Source organism: Hippoglossus hippoglossus, chromosome 21 (assembly GCF_009819705.1).
Source record: "Hippoglossus hippoglossus isolate fHipHip1 chromosome 21, fHipHip1.pri, whole genome shotgun sequence".
Lineage (NCBI taxonomy): Eukaryota > Metazoa > Chordata > Actinopteri > Pleuronectiformes > Pleuronectidae > Hippoglossus > Hippoglossus hippoglossus.
The window spans coordinates 1,521,591-1,538,240 of NC_047171.1; the positions used below are offsets into that span (position 1 = coordinate 1,521,591).

Below are 16,650 nucleotides of genomic sequence, written 5' to 3' on the forward strand. Positions count from 1 at the left end.
AGAGAGCAACATAAAATGTGAAATCTTAATTTTTAACTCATTACAGACACTGGAACATTACATTCAACGGAACATTCATCAGTATTTTGCTGAACCAGTATTATGTCAAGTTTCCCGAAACTTGAAAATATAAATCAAGTCAGTGTTTGACAGAAAGTAGTTCCAAGGAAGTTTATTTACAGTGTGTTATGTGGATGACTCAGTAACAAGTAACACTGTGTCGCCTTCTGCCAAATCCCCGCCCCGCCCCCGCCCCCCCCCCCCATGTTTAACACATTTTGTTGGTGTTAAGTAATCTGTAAATTCCAGGACTGACTTTGAACGGTAGGTGATAGATGTCTCTGGCCTGGAAGCGAGAGCGGAGAGGGGGATCCAGCGGGTTGCCCTTGTACTTGGGAACAGGGAGACCAAGAGCGATGACCCGAAAGTCCTCACTCACACGGACGATCTTCCAGCTGTCCAGCTCCTCTTTGGTGTGCTCCTGCAATACATCAACGCACAAAACTCCAACCCTTCATTTCACTGTAGGTACATGACTGAGTGTGAGAAAGTATTTATAGGTAGAGGGAACACAACAACAGCAGTGTAGAAGAAGTGCGAAGCTTCACCGCTCCGGTGTGAAGATCCAGGCAGACACAGCTCCGTAAAGAACAGCCGTGATCGAGAGGAGGTAGGAGTGTGTGCCATTAGCAGGGGGAAGGATTTCATCATGTTAGCGAGTGTGCTGCACTGACCTGCAGCAGCTTGTCGTAACGCTCGGCCGACATCAGGAAGCGTCCGTCCTCCAGCTGCATCTCTCGGTTCTCCAGCAGGTTGTTGAGGACGGGCAGGACATTCCTCTCGGCCTTCTCCAGCCCCTCCAGGACCAGGACTCGGCCTTGTGTTGCCGCCCTCACAGCACACTGGGGGAAAACAAATATTAAAAGTTGAGAGCAATCAGTGAACTTAGGATCATTTTTTTGCGGGGGTGCTGCTGGTATATCAGGAAAGGTTTAATTTGAAGGCTTAACTCTTAATCACTGCAATCAGTTCAAGCTCAGGTCAAATCTGCTCCTCTATTGTCCAACACAGCGTCTGACCCCGTGTGAATGTTGTCAAAGCTAAAACCATTTATATATCTAGCTCCTCGTGCTATAATAACAAAATGAGCTTTCCATAAAGCCTTTCCTGAGGATGTCCTCAGCTTATTGTGCTCCTCCAAACCAGGCTTCAAAACTGTCTCAGCTGTTTTAGGAAGGCCTATTTCTACTCCCAAAATTAGGGATCAAACTTACTTGAGCTTGGTTAAGCATGTGTGTGTGTGTGTGTGTGTGTGTGTGTGTGTGTGTGTGTGTGTGTGTGTGTGTGTGTGTGTGTGTGTGTGTGTGTGTGTGTGTGTGTGTGTGTGTGTGTGTGTGTGTGTGTGTGTGTGTGTGTGTGTGTGTGTGTGTCTGTGTGTGTGTCTGTGTGTGTGTGTGTGGACGCACATTTCTGCAGAAATCAAAAAGCACATCTGACGTCAAGAGGCAGGAAACTTTAGCTGTCTGGGTGGACCGCAGCGCGAGTGGCCATGTAATTAGGTTAACATGTAAATACGTGGCAGGTTGTGTGGGAAGCAGAGCCATAAAACTATAGTGGGGACCAGATGCTCTAAATTTAACTCTGGATCCATTTTGGGCACCAACGCTGTAATCAGATAATTGTTAGAAATGTAAGTGACGCAGGGTGGCGAGAGAGACGGGGAAGCACAGACGGGCTTTGTGTTCCGCCTGACACTAACTGTGCTGAGGGAAAACAAACCTTCCCATCACACACTAACAAGCATTAAGCAACCACTTAGCAACGGATGTTACAGAGAAGTGGATGGATAGAAGATAAATGAACATAATTCATAATATATAACATTTTATTATCGTAGGATAATGCAAAGTGCTCTGAGCACCGGTCAAAATGCATCTGCAGCCGGGTCTTTGTGGGTCCATACACTTGCTTCCTGTTTTTACAACAAATTGTTCCTGCTCAACACATATGCAGTTTTGTGTTAAGTGACATTCTTTCCACTCCAGTTTTTACACTTAACAGTTATTTTAAAATGCAGCTTTTGACATTTATTTTAATGCAGGTTATTAGTGAATCTGGTTAATTTAGTTTAAACCAGAAATACCATCTCGCAGTTGCACTCCTCCACCAACCAATGGCCAGAAAAAAACCATTTCTGAATATTACGATGTCACAGTGAAGATAAACTTTAACCTTTTGGTTATTAAACGTCATCACTTAACCAGTTTATCCTTAATTAAACCCTCGAAGGGTTCCTGAGATAAAGTGTTCATGAGACTTGCAACATGAAAACAAAATGCCTCAGGCCGCCACTGTCACCGTCGTCAGCACGGAGGCTTTGAACGAACTCGCTGCAGAGGCACGCTATTGGTTTACACAGTTTTTTATTACTGTACAACAGACTTATGAGCAGCAGGGTTTGAGGTAAGCTGTGTTACATAAGAGCCTGCTAACTGGAGAGAGGTGACCACTGGAGATGTCAAAAATACGACATGCATGCGATTACATCCATGTGACTGCATCCTTCATGTGGGGGGGGGGCGGCGGTGGTGGTGCGAGGGCGAGGGGGGAGAGAACTAAAGAGGGAGAGGAGGGAGCGGAGGAAGAGAGTGAGCACAGGGAACCACAAAAAGTCTGAATATAGGGCTGCAAATCAGCGCAGGGCCCAGAGGAATACTTGGATGTTCTAGTTAAAACACAACCACAAACACACACAGACACACAGACACACACAGACACACACAGACACACACACCTCCTGTCATATGAAAACATTCTTCAAGAGGAAATCTTCCTTATTTGCACACGTTTTCAGCTCTTCACACGAAATAGGTGTCGGAGACTGTGATGCGTACATGTACTGAACTAATCGCACCCACGGGACAAAAATCAACTCCATCTAGTGAGCCAACACACACACACAGACACACACACACACACACACACACACACACAGACAAACACACACACACTCTGCCCACATTTCATTCGATGGCACAATGTTCCACGAGGATTTGAGGAAGAAGACGAGGAACACGCAATCTCTTCACACCTATTAGTGCAATCGATAATGTCGGATCTATTCGTGAGCTGTTGCCATGGAAACAGACGACACCTGTTTTCCTTTTGATGAGCGGGTGGGAGGTGGCCGAGCCTCGTTGACTTCGAGCGGTTGGCTGGCGTTCCTCGTCGCAGGAAACGGAGGACGTGTCTTGACTGTGTCGAGGCAGCTCCACAGACTTAAGACCATGAATATTTGTGTATCCATAACGTGTTCAGTAACGGCCATTTAAATCACAAGTTCTGTTTGGTATGTGGTGTATTTAGCTAACATGGATCATTTTGACACATGTGTAAAACATAATGACAGGTTTAAAGCTAGCGGCGCCTGATTTCTGGACTCTCAGACTTCCTAAGTATTATTCCATATGTTACTTGTTTGTTCTCTCCTTCTGAGAATGCTCTTTGACCTGTTAGATGGAGAGGTTCCCATCTTCAAGTAGGAAGCATGTTTTGAATTAGATGCCCCTATGTGTGATGTCATTTTATCTCAAGTTTTGGGCGTAAACAAGTTCCCTATATGAATGCTTGTCCGACACCGGCGACTCAGACTTCTGAATTGGCCCGAGAACGTCTCGGGGTGTGCCGGTACCCGTCCTGACCTGTAACTTCTGTGTAATAAACCTTATTATACAAGCAAGAACGGTGTCCGCGGAGATTCCTTCATCATCATCTTCAACATCACTGCTGCTTAAATATACGACAGGTACACGGCAACTGATGATGGATGTGTGTTATCGCTGCTCACGGGTTCCAGGGAATTAGCGTTGGGATTGGTCTCAGGTGGAACAACCACTTTGAGGACAGAGCTGGATTATTAGATCAATGGAACAGCTCTCTGGTGGAAGCTGAACTGCTGCGATGATTCAATACAATATTAAAACGAACGAAAGGTGAAAACATACGCTGCTGTTACAAAAGATGTGTGAGCTTCTTAAGGTGTGAGGTAATGTTTGGTTCATTGTGGCACCCGAGTGTCCCGGAGGTTAGAACCCCGACCATGAACCACAACGACCGCAGTTCAAGTCTGAACATTAGTACCTGTCACCTCTCTGCTGTCACTGTCCGATAAACACAGGTCTAATTTATGTAGAGTGAGCACTGACAACAGTCAATGTGAGTTCAGTGACGCACCTTGATACTTTTGAGTTTGTTGAAAATTCATATTAAGGTGAGCAATTTCCAGTTTTTTGTTTTCTTTGTGTACTACACTGAAATAGACCCATTCATTTCTTTTACATTATAAAACCACTCAGAGAAGTGACGGCTGACGGGCAGATACATTCAGAGTAAGTGATGCATCTGCTGAGAAATCTATACATGTACATTTACATGTTCACCACACACCACCTTCAACTCTGCTGTAACTGAGCTCTGGTTCAATCTAAATTTAAAAAAGAATAAAAGAATAACAAAGTTCTTATTAACGTGTGAGTTTTTCTGCCTCAGAAAATCAGGTTCACGTGTAAAGTCTCAGAATAAATGTTCTGAGAATAAAACAAAAAAAAGCTTCCCCCTGTTTCCATGGAGGTGATTTTTTGAACTGTTACGCAACTGATGTATTTTTTTTACACAAATGAAGCCGTGAGCTAATTAGCTGTAGATAATGACATGACTGAGCAAGTGTTAATTATCACAGCTTCTCCCCATTTGTCACTACTCGATCCTGGCAACCCAGTCACAGGTTTTAATGGTCTAACGTGGATTTATGTTTTGTTTTTTCTTCTGAATCATTTTTCCAAAGCCCTGAGAAACAAATGGCGATGAAGGGAGAACAGAAAGTTCTCCTCACAGAAACCAGGCTGGGTAATGAGGAGCTGTTCTCCATGGTTACTTGACTTCCAAGAGTGTGGGGGTGTACGTTTGCATAAAGCTTGATCGATCAAAACGTGGCACGGAACGGAACGGAACGGGACGGAACGGGAAGGCGAGTTGTGATGTTACGTAATGTGTTACTGACACTGAAAGAAGAAGAGAATAGAAAGGACTGTCAGTTATTGTTTTTAACCATTTTACCACTTATTTACAGTGTAAGTATCATAGATCACAATTTGTGTCTTAATGTTATATAATCTAAAGGAGGAAGAAATTAAATAATGTTAGTACGTGCCTGTGTAAAGCTACTGACAAATGTAAATTTAGAAACACAACCTTCTCAGTTGGAGCTGTAATGAACCTAATATGTTTATGTGAGTCATGAGATTAAATGAGATTTGTTTTCTGCTAAACTTCTTCTTCTTGCGTCTCTTCTTGTGCCCACGTTCATTTGACTCCACCAATTTTGAGAACAGAGAGGAGTCAGGTTAAGTCTATTTTTGACTCTCGGCTCGGAGAAGAGACATTAATGGTGATAGAGCCTGTTCCAACTTCTACTGGTCAGAAGGAAGGGGACATGGGGCTGGAGAGGTCACAAGTCGACACCAGAGAGGGATGACAACTGAAGAGCAACTTAACATCAGCCTTTGGACTCGAGACTTTCTGAGCAGCAGATCTCAGTCCGTCAGGACAGACGACCTTAAACACAGGCAGCACGCAGGACTGTGTGCTGAGCCACAGCCTCTAACAACGACTAACAACCTCACTAGGAGCACCAAGAAGACAGAAGAGCTCCCCACTGAAGTCCACCCCCACTCCCAGCTTCACCCATATCAATGGCACTGAGATTATACGGGTCTCACTCACTGTACCACAGCCTGGTTTGGAAACTGCTCAAACTCAGACACAGGGAAACATCTGCACAAACTTAGCCACTTTTACAGGAAACGCAATCTGAGAGCAGGGACGAGCATCATCATCGTCCTCAGACTCTTCTCCTCCTTCTTCATATTCATCACACGATGTACTTTTATCCTTCTGTTGGTTCTTATTGGTGAATGGATGCTTGCACATGTAATATTATCTCTGATTGTGCATGTATATAGTGTTTCCTTCTTTAATTATAAATATATATTGCTGTGTGTGTTTTATCTGTCAGCTTTTCTCTGCCTTCAGCTCCGTCTCCAAGGAGCAGTGAGATGTTCTCCCTCCAGATGTTCTCCCTCCAGCAGCTCAGCTCCTGCCTTCGAATCCAGGGGAGTTGATTGGCCAACGAGTCTCAGCTGTGACCAATCCCCTCTCCCTGGTTCACCTGGAGCTGCTCACGGAGACATTCACTCCAACTCGTGCTCATTTCCCTGCTTGTTAGTTCATGAATGCACAGGAAGGCGTTACCTGGTCTATGTAGAAGGCCGTCCCTGAGCGGATCTCTCTCCTCTGCTTCAGGTCCGTCTCTGTGGTGTCTCTGGACAGAGCAACATACTCGACCTCCCGTTTGGTCAATTCCTGGTTAACGAGAAGTAAAGACTTGGCTTCACACAGCAGAGGGAACCCTTGCAGATGTTAAAGGCTTAACTGTTACAATAGATATGTATGTATTTCGTGTGTACTCACGAGGTATTGCATGGCTATGGATCGTCTCAGGGGTCCTGGGGGACCAATGAGAAACACGTCCTGTCCCAGAAGGTCTTTCTGCATGATCCAGCGTAGGTGCTGAACCACTGTCTGAGGTAGGGAGTCTGTCACTAGCAAACCAAAGCCCAACAAAGTGTTAGTGACCTTGTTTTACCTGTCACCATAGCCTTCCTTTCATTTCATGCAGACGTATGTTTAGTTATTTTTTAAATATAATAAACGTACTGTGTTTGACAGGAACAAGCTCTGGATTCCGAGGTACTTTGAGTTTGTAGGAGATTTCTCCGATCTTGACCGTGTCTCCTGCAGAAAGAAGAGGTGACGTGTGTTTCACAGACTGTTTGGGAAACTTACTGACACAACAAAGTTATAACACTACAGAAAGTAAATGCCTGTTTTAAATCATCAGCAAAGTTTGGATTTCACTTCATTACAAGAACATATCAAAACAAAGTCCAGTCAGCAACCGGAAGGGACTTAGGTTTTAGACTCAGTCACCAAAAGATTTACTGAATTACTAATTATTCATGTAGAAAAATTATAGAAACCTTTTCACAGATGAATCCTAGAAATGTGTGCAGTCAGTTATCAATACTTGTATACATGTAAAATTATCTTTGAACAACCAAGAAATATCTACACATTTTATTTTTCTTCAAAAGAATTATACAGTGTCAAATGTTATTAAGCATTATAATTATAAAAGATATATGATTATAAATGTATTTTGATGCTTCTTTTTTTTTTTTACAACCCAACCAGTTTATTAGTATAATTAATAGAATTAAGAGTTAAAATCACTTGGTCTTATTAATTCTTTATAACTGACATGAAGCTTCAGGGAAGTGATTCATTCACCATTAATAAAGTTAATAATTGCAGCTTTTACCAGAAAGTAGAAACATAGAAACATATTCTTGGAAAACAAGTAGTTAATATGTGTTATGTTATTATGATTATGTCATGTAAGTTAACCTGTTGCTGACTGGACGAGGTGACTTGACACATCCTGGGTTTGACCTTTCACCTACAAGCTCAGTCAACGTGTTTCTCTTATTCCCAGTTACAATTAAGTTTAATTCCCATCAGACATAATTCACCTCGTTGTGTTTGGATTTAAAACATAAAACTCGTGTATTTTAATCACATAAAGTAGCTGAACACGTGTATTAGTGTGTGTGTGTGTCCCTGTTACCACACACAGACCTGTCCTGTCTCCAGCTGTGTGTGTTATTAACAGTGTTAATAACTAATAATAACTGACAGCAACAGACAGATTACCTGCGGACGTGTTGAGGAGTTTGACCTCATGTGTCCTCCACATCCAGGCGTCTCTTCCCAGCACTGACCCCAGGACGGTGCGCAGCCTCCGGGCAGCGACGGCCGCGGCGCTGCGGGGACACAGGACCTGTCGGTGCATCTTTAAACTCCTCCGTCACCTCGGCATCGAACCCACGGAATTAATAAAGTCCACGAGGCTGGTGTGACGCTACGTGCTGTCCCGGGCTCGAACCCATTTCATAACACTGACAGCCCGCTTCTGTCAGGGCCGGAAGATAATACGAGAGGGACAGAGCGGTCCGCCGCTAAAGTCCTCCGTGGCGGTTTGTTCACAGGAGTCTCGATGGTTCCGACCCAGTGGTTACACTTTCTGCTTCAGCTCGGGAATAAGTTCACGTCACTGAATATTTATTATAAAGATGAGAAAATATTAATTATTATTAATGATTGATTGCTGGCTCAGAAGGAATATAATAGAATAGAAAATAATAGAATAGAAGATAATAGAATAGAGTAGAGTCGAGTAGAGTAGAGTAGAATAGAAAATAATAGAATAAGATAGTAGAATAGAATAGAATAAAATAGAATAGAAAATAATAGAATAGAATAGAATAAAATAGAATAGAAAATAATATAATGGAAGAGAATAGAAGATAATATAATAGACGATAATAGAGTAGAGTAGAATAGAAAATAATATAATGGAATAGAATAGAAAATAATAGAAGATAATAGAAGATAATAGAAGATAATAGAATAGAATAGAATAGAATAGAAAATAATATAATGGAATAGAATAGAAAATAATACAATATAATAGAAAGGAATAGAATAGAATATAATGGAAGAGAATAGAAAATAATATAATAGACGATAATAGAGTAGAGTAGAATAGAAAATAATATAATGGAATAGAATAGAAAATAATAGAAAATAATAGAAGATAATAGAAGATAATAGAAGATAATAGAAGATAATAGAATAGAAAATAATATAATGGAATAGAATAGAAGATAATACAATATAATAGAAAGGAATAGAATAGAATATAATGGAAGAGAATAGAATACATGCTTTATACTCTATGATTTATTTATAGCATATTCAAAACCAAAAATGTTGCTGTACAGAAAACAATTCTAGGACATAGTCACACAAACTATAGAATAATAAAAGAGAATATAAATAATAATAAAAAAGGCAAATAGCCAGACTCATTGAATAAATATATGTGAATAATAAATGAAACAGGTCTGTGAACTCATATAAATGAAATAACAGGAGGAATCAGGAGGGAAATCTCTGGCTCGGCTCGGCTCGGCTCGGCTCGGCCCCTCGGCGGCTCTCGGAGGGAGGGAGGGAGGAGGAGGAGGAGGAGGAGGAGGAGAAGGCGGCAGAAGCGGAGCAGTGGAGCGGCGGAGGTGTGGCGGTGGTGCTCCGTGTTGGTGGAGGGAGGATCGAGTCCGTATGAGACACTCAGACGAAGCAGGCGGCGCATTCCTCCACCTTCCCCCGATTCCGGTGCTCGTCTCCGGCGCAGCGCACAGAGCGGAGGTCCGGGACCATGGAGGATGTGTACCACTTCACCCGCAGCCCTGCCTGGGAGGAACTGGTGAGAGAGCCCCGGGTCCGCCGAGGAGACTTTCTGCTCTTTGTTATTCAGGAGGAAACCCAGCGAGCTGCTGGGCTGATGCTCTGAGCGGATCCAGGGTCTGATCCTCGGTCTTTGTCCTGGTCTGACGTTTAAATGTAGTAAAACAAGAAGGATTCACGTGAGATATGATTCATATGTGAGAAGATCTGCTTCTGTTTGATTCTCCTCAGATCAGAGAGTCTTGATTCTTCTATTTACTTGTTTCTTCTTGGAAACATGATATTTATTTACCTCTTGCATTAATTTAGTCTTTATATCCACATCAGGACTTATCCTGGGATGTTACATTGTAAAATAAAGATAGAACCCAACAGCTTGGATCGATATAAAGTAAATTCATGTGTTTAATATGAATAAAAATGCATTGTAATGTAAAGTGATGTGGGTTAAAACATCCTAAATTACAATATAAGGTAACTTCACTGAGCTTCTTATGAATTAATCTATTTTCAGAGCTTAGTTAATGTGATGATCAGTGAGTTTATAGTTTGAATGTGAGGCTCGTGTGGAGCAGCTGCTCGGCGGGGCTGGTGTCGAGCAGCCGCCCGGGTCTGCCCCGGTCCCGGTCCCGGTCCGGCCCGGCCCGGTCCCGTCTCTCCGGCTCGGGTCGCGTCGTGTGGGCCGGAGCCTCCAGCGGCAGCAGCCCCGCGGAGGGGCCGTGTGCGCAGGGAGGGAGGGGGAGTTCACCGCCTGCTCCGCGGAGCCCATCCCCGCCGTGACGGGCTCCAGCCCACACACGCTCCGGCGGACACCGACAGAGACGCGGAGAGATGACGGCGCGGAGAGACGCCTCTCGGCCGCGGAGCAGCGCTCGCCTCCCGGAGAGGAAGGGAGCGGCGGAGCGGGGAAACAAGGCGAATAACCCCGACTGGTTTTGTTCCTCCCCTCGACAGGAGCCGGAGAAAGGGCCGGTGTCCGCGGCGGGGATCCATGCCCATGTGGTGGGCGCTGTCGCCGGCTCCGGGGCCGCGGACGAGTCCTCTGACAGCGAGGCGGAGCAGGAAGGCCCCCAGAAGCTGATCCGGAAAGTGTCCACCTCCGGACAGATCCGGAGCAAGGTGAGCCTCCTCCGGAGCTTCTACTCTCATGGGCATGGTCTGTGTTGATGGAGGGAGACACGCACTGTCCTGCTGCTGGGGTGCCCCTGAGCAAGGCACTGATTCACTGTGTTTACTGAGCTGCTGTCCATCAAACACATGGAGGCTGTAGATCCTGTCAATCACTTCTCACTCATCACAATCACACAAACACAACTTTTAAACAGGAAACTTCTCAGAAAGTCATGAAAACAGACTTTTTTCCTGCACGTGTCAGAGAGAAAAAGGGAAAACTTCCCCAAACCTGTTGTTTTCAGTGAGTTTACATTTGCTTCTGAAACAGGTCAAACTAAGTAAAGGTACAAATCAATGAAAGTTGCAAACATTAATCAATAAATCGATTAACTGATCATAACGAAAGTATAAAAGTTAGTTTCTATTATTTTGTTGATTCAGGAACCTTCCTGTCACTGTTCAGACACAATGAAAAGCATCGTCCTAAAATCTCATTGTGTTGTTCTGAAGATTCACAAAGGAAATGTACAAATATAAAAGATTAGCAACTCTACAATGAGAGTATACAAAATAAGTTTAAAGTTTAAAATAAGTGCAAAATTAGATACTTGTGGATTTCAGCAAAAGCTCAGAGGCGTCTGGGCTCTGAGTGATTGATCGATGAAATATGAGCAGATTGATCATGTGAATAATTGATAGTTGCTGCTCTAAACTCACACGAATCCATTAACAACCTGAGATAAACAGATTATTCATTTATCTCTTTTCCATTCACTCCTTCTTGATCACTTCATCACAACAAAGCAAAGCGTTAAGAGATGTTCTCTGACTCTTTTATATAACTTAGTTTGACGCTGCAGGATATAAAGTATAAATATCAGTTTAAATAATGAATTTAAATTGCATGCGGGCTCAGTAAGAAGATGCTCTTCTGATTCTCTCCTCGGACACCTTAGCTTTCCTGGCCCACTTGTCTCATCCACTGTAAACGAGTGCCACGCTCCCACACCGATGGATGCACTTAATTATTGACTGCTGCACTCCACCTGCATTATTCAGCTTTAGGGTATGTGCACGTGAGACTGATTGATGTCCGGTCAAACCTGTCTTACGCTGACTCCCTCACCTGTGGGCATCGTGCCAAGTTGCAGGGCTGAAATCAGTTGCTCACAGTTGTTAATGTTGTTTTCTGCATCAGAGGTTTCTAGAGCAGGATGTGGAAATGTGAAATCGCTCATTTTGTCAAACCAACGTTAAACTCACGCACATTTAAGACTCTAAACCAGGCGGATGTTTGGTTCTGGTGAATAATAATGATGATGAAAGTTGTGACAGATTGACCTTATGTCTGTTTTATGGTGTTATTCCCAGTACAGTGGATCATAGACCAGTGTCACGGGTGATGGGATGTAGAGTATAAGTGTAAACACCGATCCAGCTGAGGTCCATTTATCCACAGAGGATTTTTCCATGATGCACGAGGTGACTCTTTACTCACCTGTCGCTGCTGGAGTTACGGCAGCAGGAGTTTTCAAAGTGGATGAAAGTCGTGTTGAGTCATGATTTAAACTCTGACTGCATCATAAGCTGAAGGACATTAATTACACGGGGCGGCAGCCGACCCAGACAGACCGGACCTGTTCTGCTGAGCTTTCTACGACAGGCGGGAGGATCCACTGCTGTGACAGATGTGTGTAGCACCTCTGCTGGGACTGCACCTGTGTCCTTAGCATGTTGACACCGCGCTAGCAAAGGCCTCAGAGTTGTTGTCGTGTGGGTCAGTGTGTTTTATTTTAGTTACTAATGGATCATGCAGGCACTGACTCACCGAGTGTTGTTCCACCGGGTTGTTTGCTTAGCTCAGGACTGTGTGTGCATGTACATGTGTGAGTGTGTGTGCACATGCATGTGTACACTGGCCCATCACATTGTCTACGTCCACCCCTCCCTCTCTCTCTCTCTCTCTCTCTCTCTCTCTCTCTCTCTCTCTCTCTCTCTCTCTGGTTCTCTCTCTCTCTCTGGTTCTTCGGTTGCCACAGACGACCACGTCTTTGGCCCCTCGTTGAGCGACTCCATGGCGGTGCAGAGTGCACGCTGCCCGTGACACTGGCTGGTTTGGTGGCAGGGACACATGCGCTGCACAGTGTGTCTCATCTGTCTCATTTATCTTCTCAGACATTTACCAGCTCTTTGTTTTCGATTCTGGGAAGAAGAAGAAAAACTGAAGAATTGTCAGTAAATCACAGCAGACTAGGAGTGAGAAGGAAAAGCAAAGTTTGCAGAAATGTTCGACTAAACATCAAGTTTAACCCAGCATGTGTTCGGAGGAAAGAATCAATGAATAAATCAAACAGGAAGCTGGTTTTCTATCTTGTTCAACTGTTGAAATAGCGTATAAGATATAAGATGTTGTTCTCATCCTCCATTAACACTGAGTTGACTGACAGATGTGAAGTGGAGCTCGTGTCTCTGGGCAGGTGCGGTTCAGGAAGCTTCTGAAATCATTACTGCCATTTGTAGCCAACTTCTCAGATGTGCACTTCTGTTGATTGCCTCTTATGAACCCATCATTTCAAATCAATACGACGGTGGTGGGTGGTTCTGCTGATTGAACGGCTGATGCAGAGATGAAGTATCATGTGTCATTAATCTCTCTCTGGTATTAGTCCATCATACGAGCATCACACAGCATCATTTCACTCTTTCTTTCACATTCAGGGACTTCTAGTGTTTTAAAGGCCTTTTATCCATTGATCCAGTTCATTACATTCAACATAACAATATCTGGGCGAGTCAGAATCCGGCTATAAATACATGTGGTTGAATCACAGTCTTTTCAGCGCCTCTGCTCGCCTGTTGTCTCCGCTCTCGGAGCTCTGTCTTCTCAGGCCGACGAACACTGTAGCTGTGTGACTGAAAGCAGAGCTGATGGCGTCCTGGAGCCTGTGACACAATCCAGATCAGATAGATGAAGTTTGGGAGGAGACGCTGTAGAGAAGATTCGTCCTTCGTCCTTCTGTCCCCTGAACTGGAAGATACGACACTGTGTCCAAAATCCTTCATTCATCCGTCCCCACTTCCTATACAGGGACTTTTCTCTATTTACATCATTATCACAGGATTCTGACGTGTAAACAACAATAACGTCGGCAGGTGGAAAATCCCATAATACATTTTAAATGTTTATATGACAGTATTAATACTTTTAAGTTAAAAAAAGCAAGTTGAATTACTATGTTTAAAAGTAGAAATACATGTTCTTGCTGCAGTTTGTGCTGCTCTCCTCTTTTACATGTTTTACAGCCACAACTCACAGATTTGTGTCGTCACGAAAAAAACAAATGACGACATCTGAAATATTAAGGGAAAATTATACCAGTGTGTCTTTAATCCTCGAGATAATTCAGATATTACTGATGAGAACAATTAGAATCACCGTCTTTCTTCCTGTCAACACCAGGAGCACATTGCATGATGGTCTAAGTTGCTCGGTTAGTGTCCACCAGTCGCACACTTCTTAACACGATGCACTATGTCACTAAACATTAAGACAGCTCTACAAAATGGAGAGTTCACTATAAAGTGATAAGTGATCGATTTTGGATGCAGCCTGTTACATTCATGGTCGTTATCTTCTTGCTGATTTCATTTTGCTCTGCGATAATGTTTCCACTTGAAACGCTCTAATAAGCACGAGAGGGAGAAGCACTGTGTTGCGGGTTTTGCCCACACAAATGTCTTGCACTTCCTGTGGAGAAAAGCCAACACTTGTTTTTCTTCTTCTTCCTTTTGAAAGATCGCACCAGGAATAAACAGGAAATTTGCCACTTCACATTTAAACATTACACATTGACGTGATGATGAGAAGTTGGAAAGAACACAATGCTTTAAATGAGGGAATCCCTATTTTTAAAACGTGTTTTCAGTTTTATTTCCCTCCCACTCTGAAACAATGCGAAGTGGAGTCGTTGTGTGTCCGATGCTGTAGCTGAATCTAACTGAGGTAATTGTGTGTAAATTACTGGCCTCAGCAGCATCACTTAACAGGGCCTGTTCCCACTCGACACATCTATACCCATGTGCCTGTGGACCAGTCGCACAGAGCAGATCGCAGACGAGGGAATTGCCCCCTTCCCAACTACTGCATTGTAATTTTCCCATCAACATGGTGTAATTTTTAGCATGTGGTGGGAGTTGGAGGAGGAAGGGTACAGAGGTGCAATTACAGCCAGCAGAGAGGACAGCTCCAGGAGAGTGGTGGAGATGGGAGAGAAACGTAGAGAGACTCAGCGCCGCTCTGTGAAAACCGTGATTGTTCGAGGCTCCACAGGCGAATCCAGTCTTACTCAGGAACGACACACGAGTCGGTGATAGAGGCATAAGTGAGCGAGTGATTCCCGAGACAGTGGGCTTCTCTCTCGTCTTGATGGACCGGCCACTTGCCGTCGAGGCAGTTTTGTCTAATCAGTCATGAGATGAAATTCTCAGACAACGACAGGGTTTCTCTTGAGCTGTTTCCAGGCATGAACTCTGGACAATGTTCGCACAATTGGGTTTGGACATGTTGTCTAGTTCGTGTCTGTGAAGCAGCAGCAGCAGGTTGTCGGGTCCGACTCGTTCCCACCAACAGGAACATGTGGGGAACATCCAGGCGAGGGGCGGAGCCTGCAGAGCAGCAGGAGGCCGGACATGACGTATAAACTCTGCTGTGGAAAGATCAGTGTTGTTGTTTACAGCTCATCCACACCGGCGTCGGCCCTCAGCACCAAAAGATCTGGAACCTCCTCGTCTTTCCAAGTGGACATCTTCGTCTTCTACGTGTACGGCTCCTCTTCTTCATCCTGAGATGTGAAAGCTCTGGACATAATCCTGCTGTTTTCTCACGTGGACTCACTGGGAGATTCTTCTCAGTTTTTACCTGCAGGAACAACTCAGGAGAAACTGACTCTGATATTTGCGTTGCAGAATTTCAGGAGATGATCTGGAGCCACAGAAAGCTGAGATATCTTTCTTCTATGCATGTGTGCTCGTGGATGTGTGCAGAAGGTGCAATGACACACATGTACACACAGGAAAGTGGCCTCAGCCTGCACACATACTGTCCCTCAAGTTTGTTGATTTGTGTGTTTGGCAAGTTGCTAAAAGTTCGGAACAGAACGATCCTGCAGTGAAATATGCACTCGTAGTGACGACAGCATTATCTAACAGTTTTATGTTTAGACTCTCGCAGCTCCAGATGAAGGCGAGGGAACGATCGTGGTTTGGTTTAATACAGAAAAAGCAAAAAAGCGAAACCACAGTCTCTCTCTGACCTTAACAAAAGTGCTTTTCTTGGCTGAATCTCACCACAGGCGAGACTCTGGATGCGACCCCCGGTCACTGGTGTGACAACCTGAGCTTTGTACGCCCACCACCCGCCCCGGTCACCTCCTGGTGACTGCGCTGCTCTTAATGTCATTCATTAGAGAAAAGTTAACATCTCTGAACAATCCAGCTTTAATGTGGTTTCATAAGGGAGACTGTTGTGCTCTGCTTACTTCTAGTTTAATATATGGTTTCAATAAACAACTTATTATCTCAGCATAAAGAGTGGAATCAGCCTGGTTCTGCACAAAGGCAACGACATCAGCCCATAGCCTCATGTGGAGCTCATTGATTACATGTTATATTTATGTAGGAAGAATTCTGCATCACTTATTTTTCTCTTAAATAATCCATAATCCTTCAATATCACATAATTGATCTTAAAGAGAAGACTGAAGTTTTCATAATCTTCCTGAAAAATAATTATATATAAATTTATAATTATATATAAAATGAATTAGAACTTCAGAAGATTGTAATATACTAAGGTTTCTGGTCAGAGCTGTGATGATTGGTTGATTGATATATAATTTGAAACTCATTCGGAGCCTGATTTATGTCATGAACTGAAATTCTTTGGATTTCAAACTGCTGACTGCACAAAATATGACATTTATAGATGACACATGGACTCTGGGACACACGTTTAATATCTTAGACAGAATAATCCACGAGGAATCAGAGAAGAAGATGTTCCCGTTTCATGCTCCCATCAAGTCTTCAGTGAACCAGTTCAGCCCATGATTTATT

The 16,650-nt window shown here is 43.7% G+C and overlaps 2 protein-coding genes across 8 annotated transcripts in view; one reads left to right on the plus strand and one right to left on the minus strand.

The window, feature by feature from the left end:
• Positions 1–8,138, minus strand: part of vwa8 (von Willebrand factor A domain containing 8) — a 71,241-nt gene extending 63,103 nt beyond the window's left edge. Inside the window, exons 1-6 of the mRNA XM_034574963.1 lie at positions 7,831–8,138; positions 6,775–6,852; positions 6,529–6,659; positions 6,310–6,420; positions 735–902; positions 317–481 (exon numbers count right to left, since the gene is read on the minus strand). Of these exons, the coding sequence (XP_034430854.1) occupies positions 317–481; positions 735–902; positions 6,310–6,420; positions 6,529–6,659; positions 6,775–6,852; positions 7,831–7,969 (792 nt within the window). The 5' untranslated portion in view covers positions 7,970–8,138. The remainder of the gene's footprint in view (positions 1–316; positions 482–734; positions 903–6,309; positions 6,421–6,528; positions 6,660–6,774; positions 6,853–7,830) is intronic.
• A 1,087-nt stretch (positions 8,139–9,225) lies between these two features.
• dgkh (diacylglycerol kinase, eta) overlaps positions 9,226–16,650 on the plus strand; it is a 45,976-nt gene continuing 38,551 nt past the window's right edge. For all 7 annotated transcript variants that reach the window (XM_034574965.1, XM_034574968.1, XM_034574964.1 and 4 more), the window contains exons 1-2: positions 9,226–9,442; positions 10,378–10,542. In XM_034574965.1, the coding sequence (XP_034430856.1) occupies positions 9,395–9,442; positions 10,378–10,542 (213 nt within the window). In that variant the 5' untranslated portion in view covers positions 9,226–9,394. The remainder of the gene's footprint in view (positions 9,443–10,377; positions 10,543–16,650) is intronic.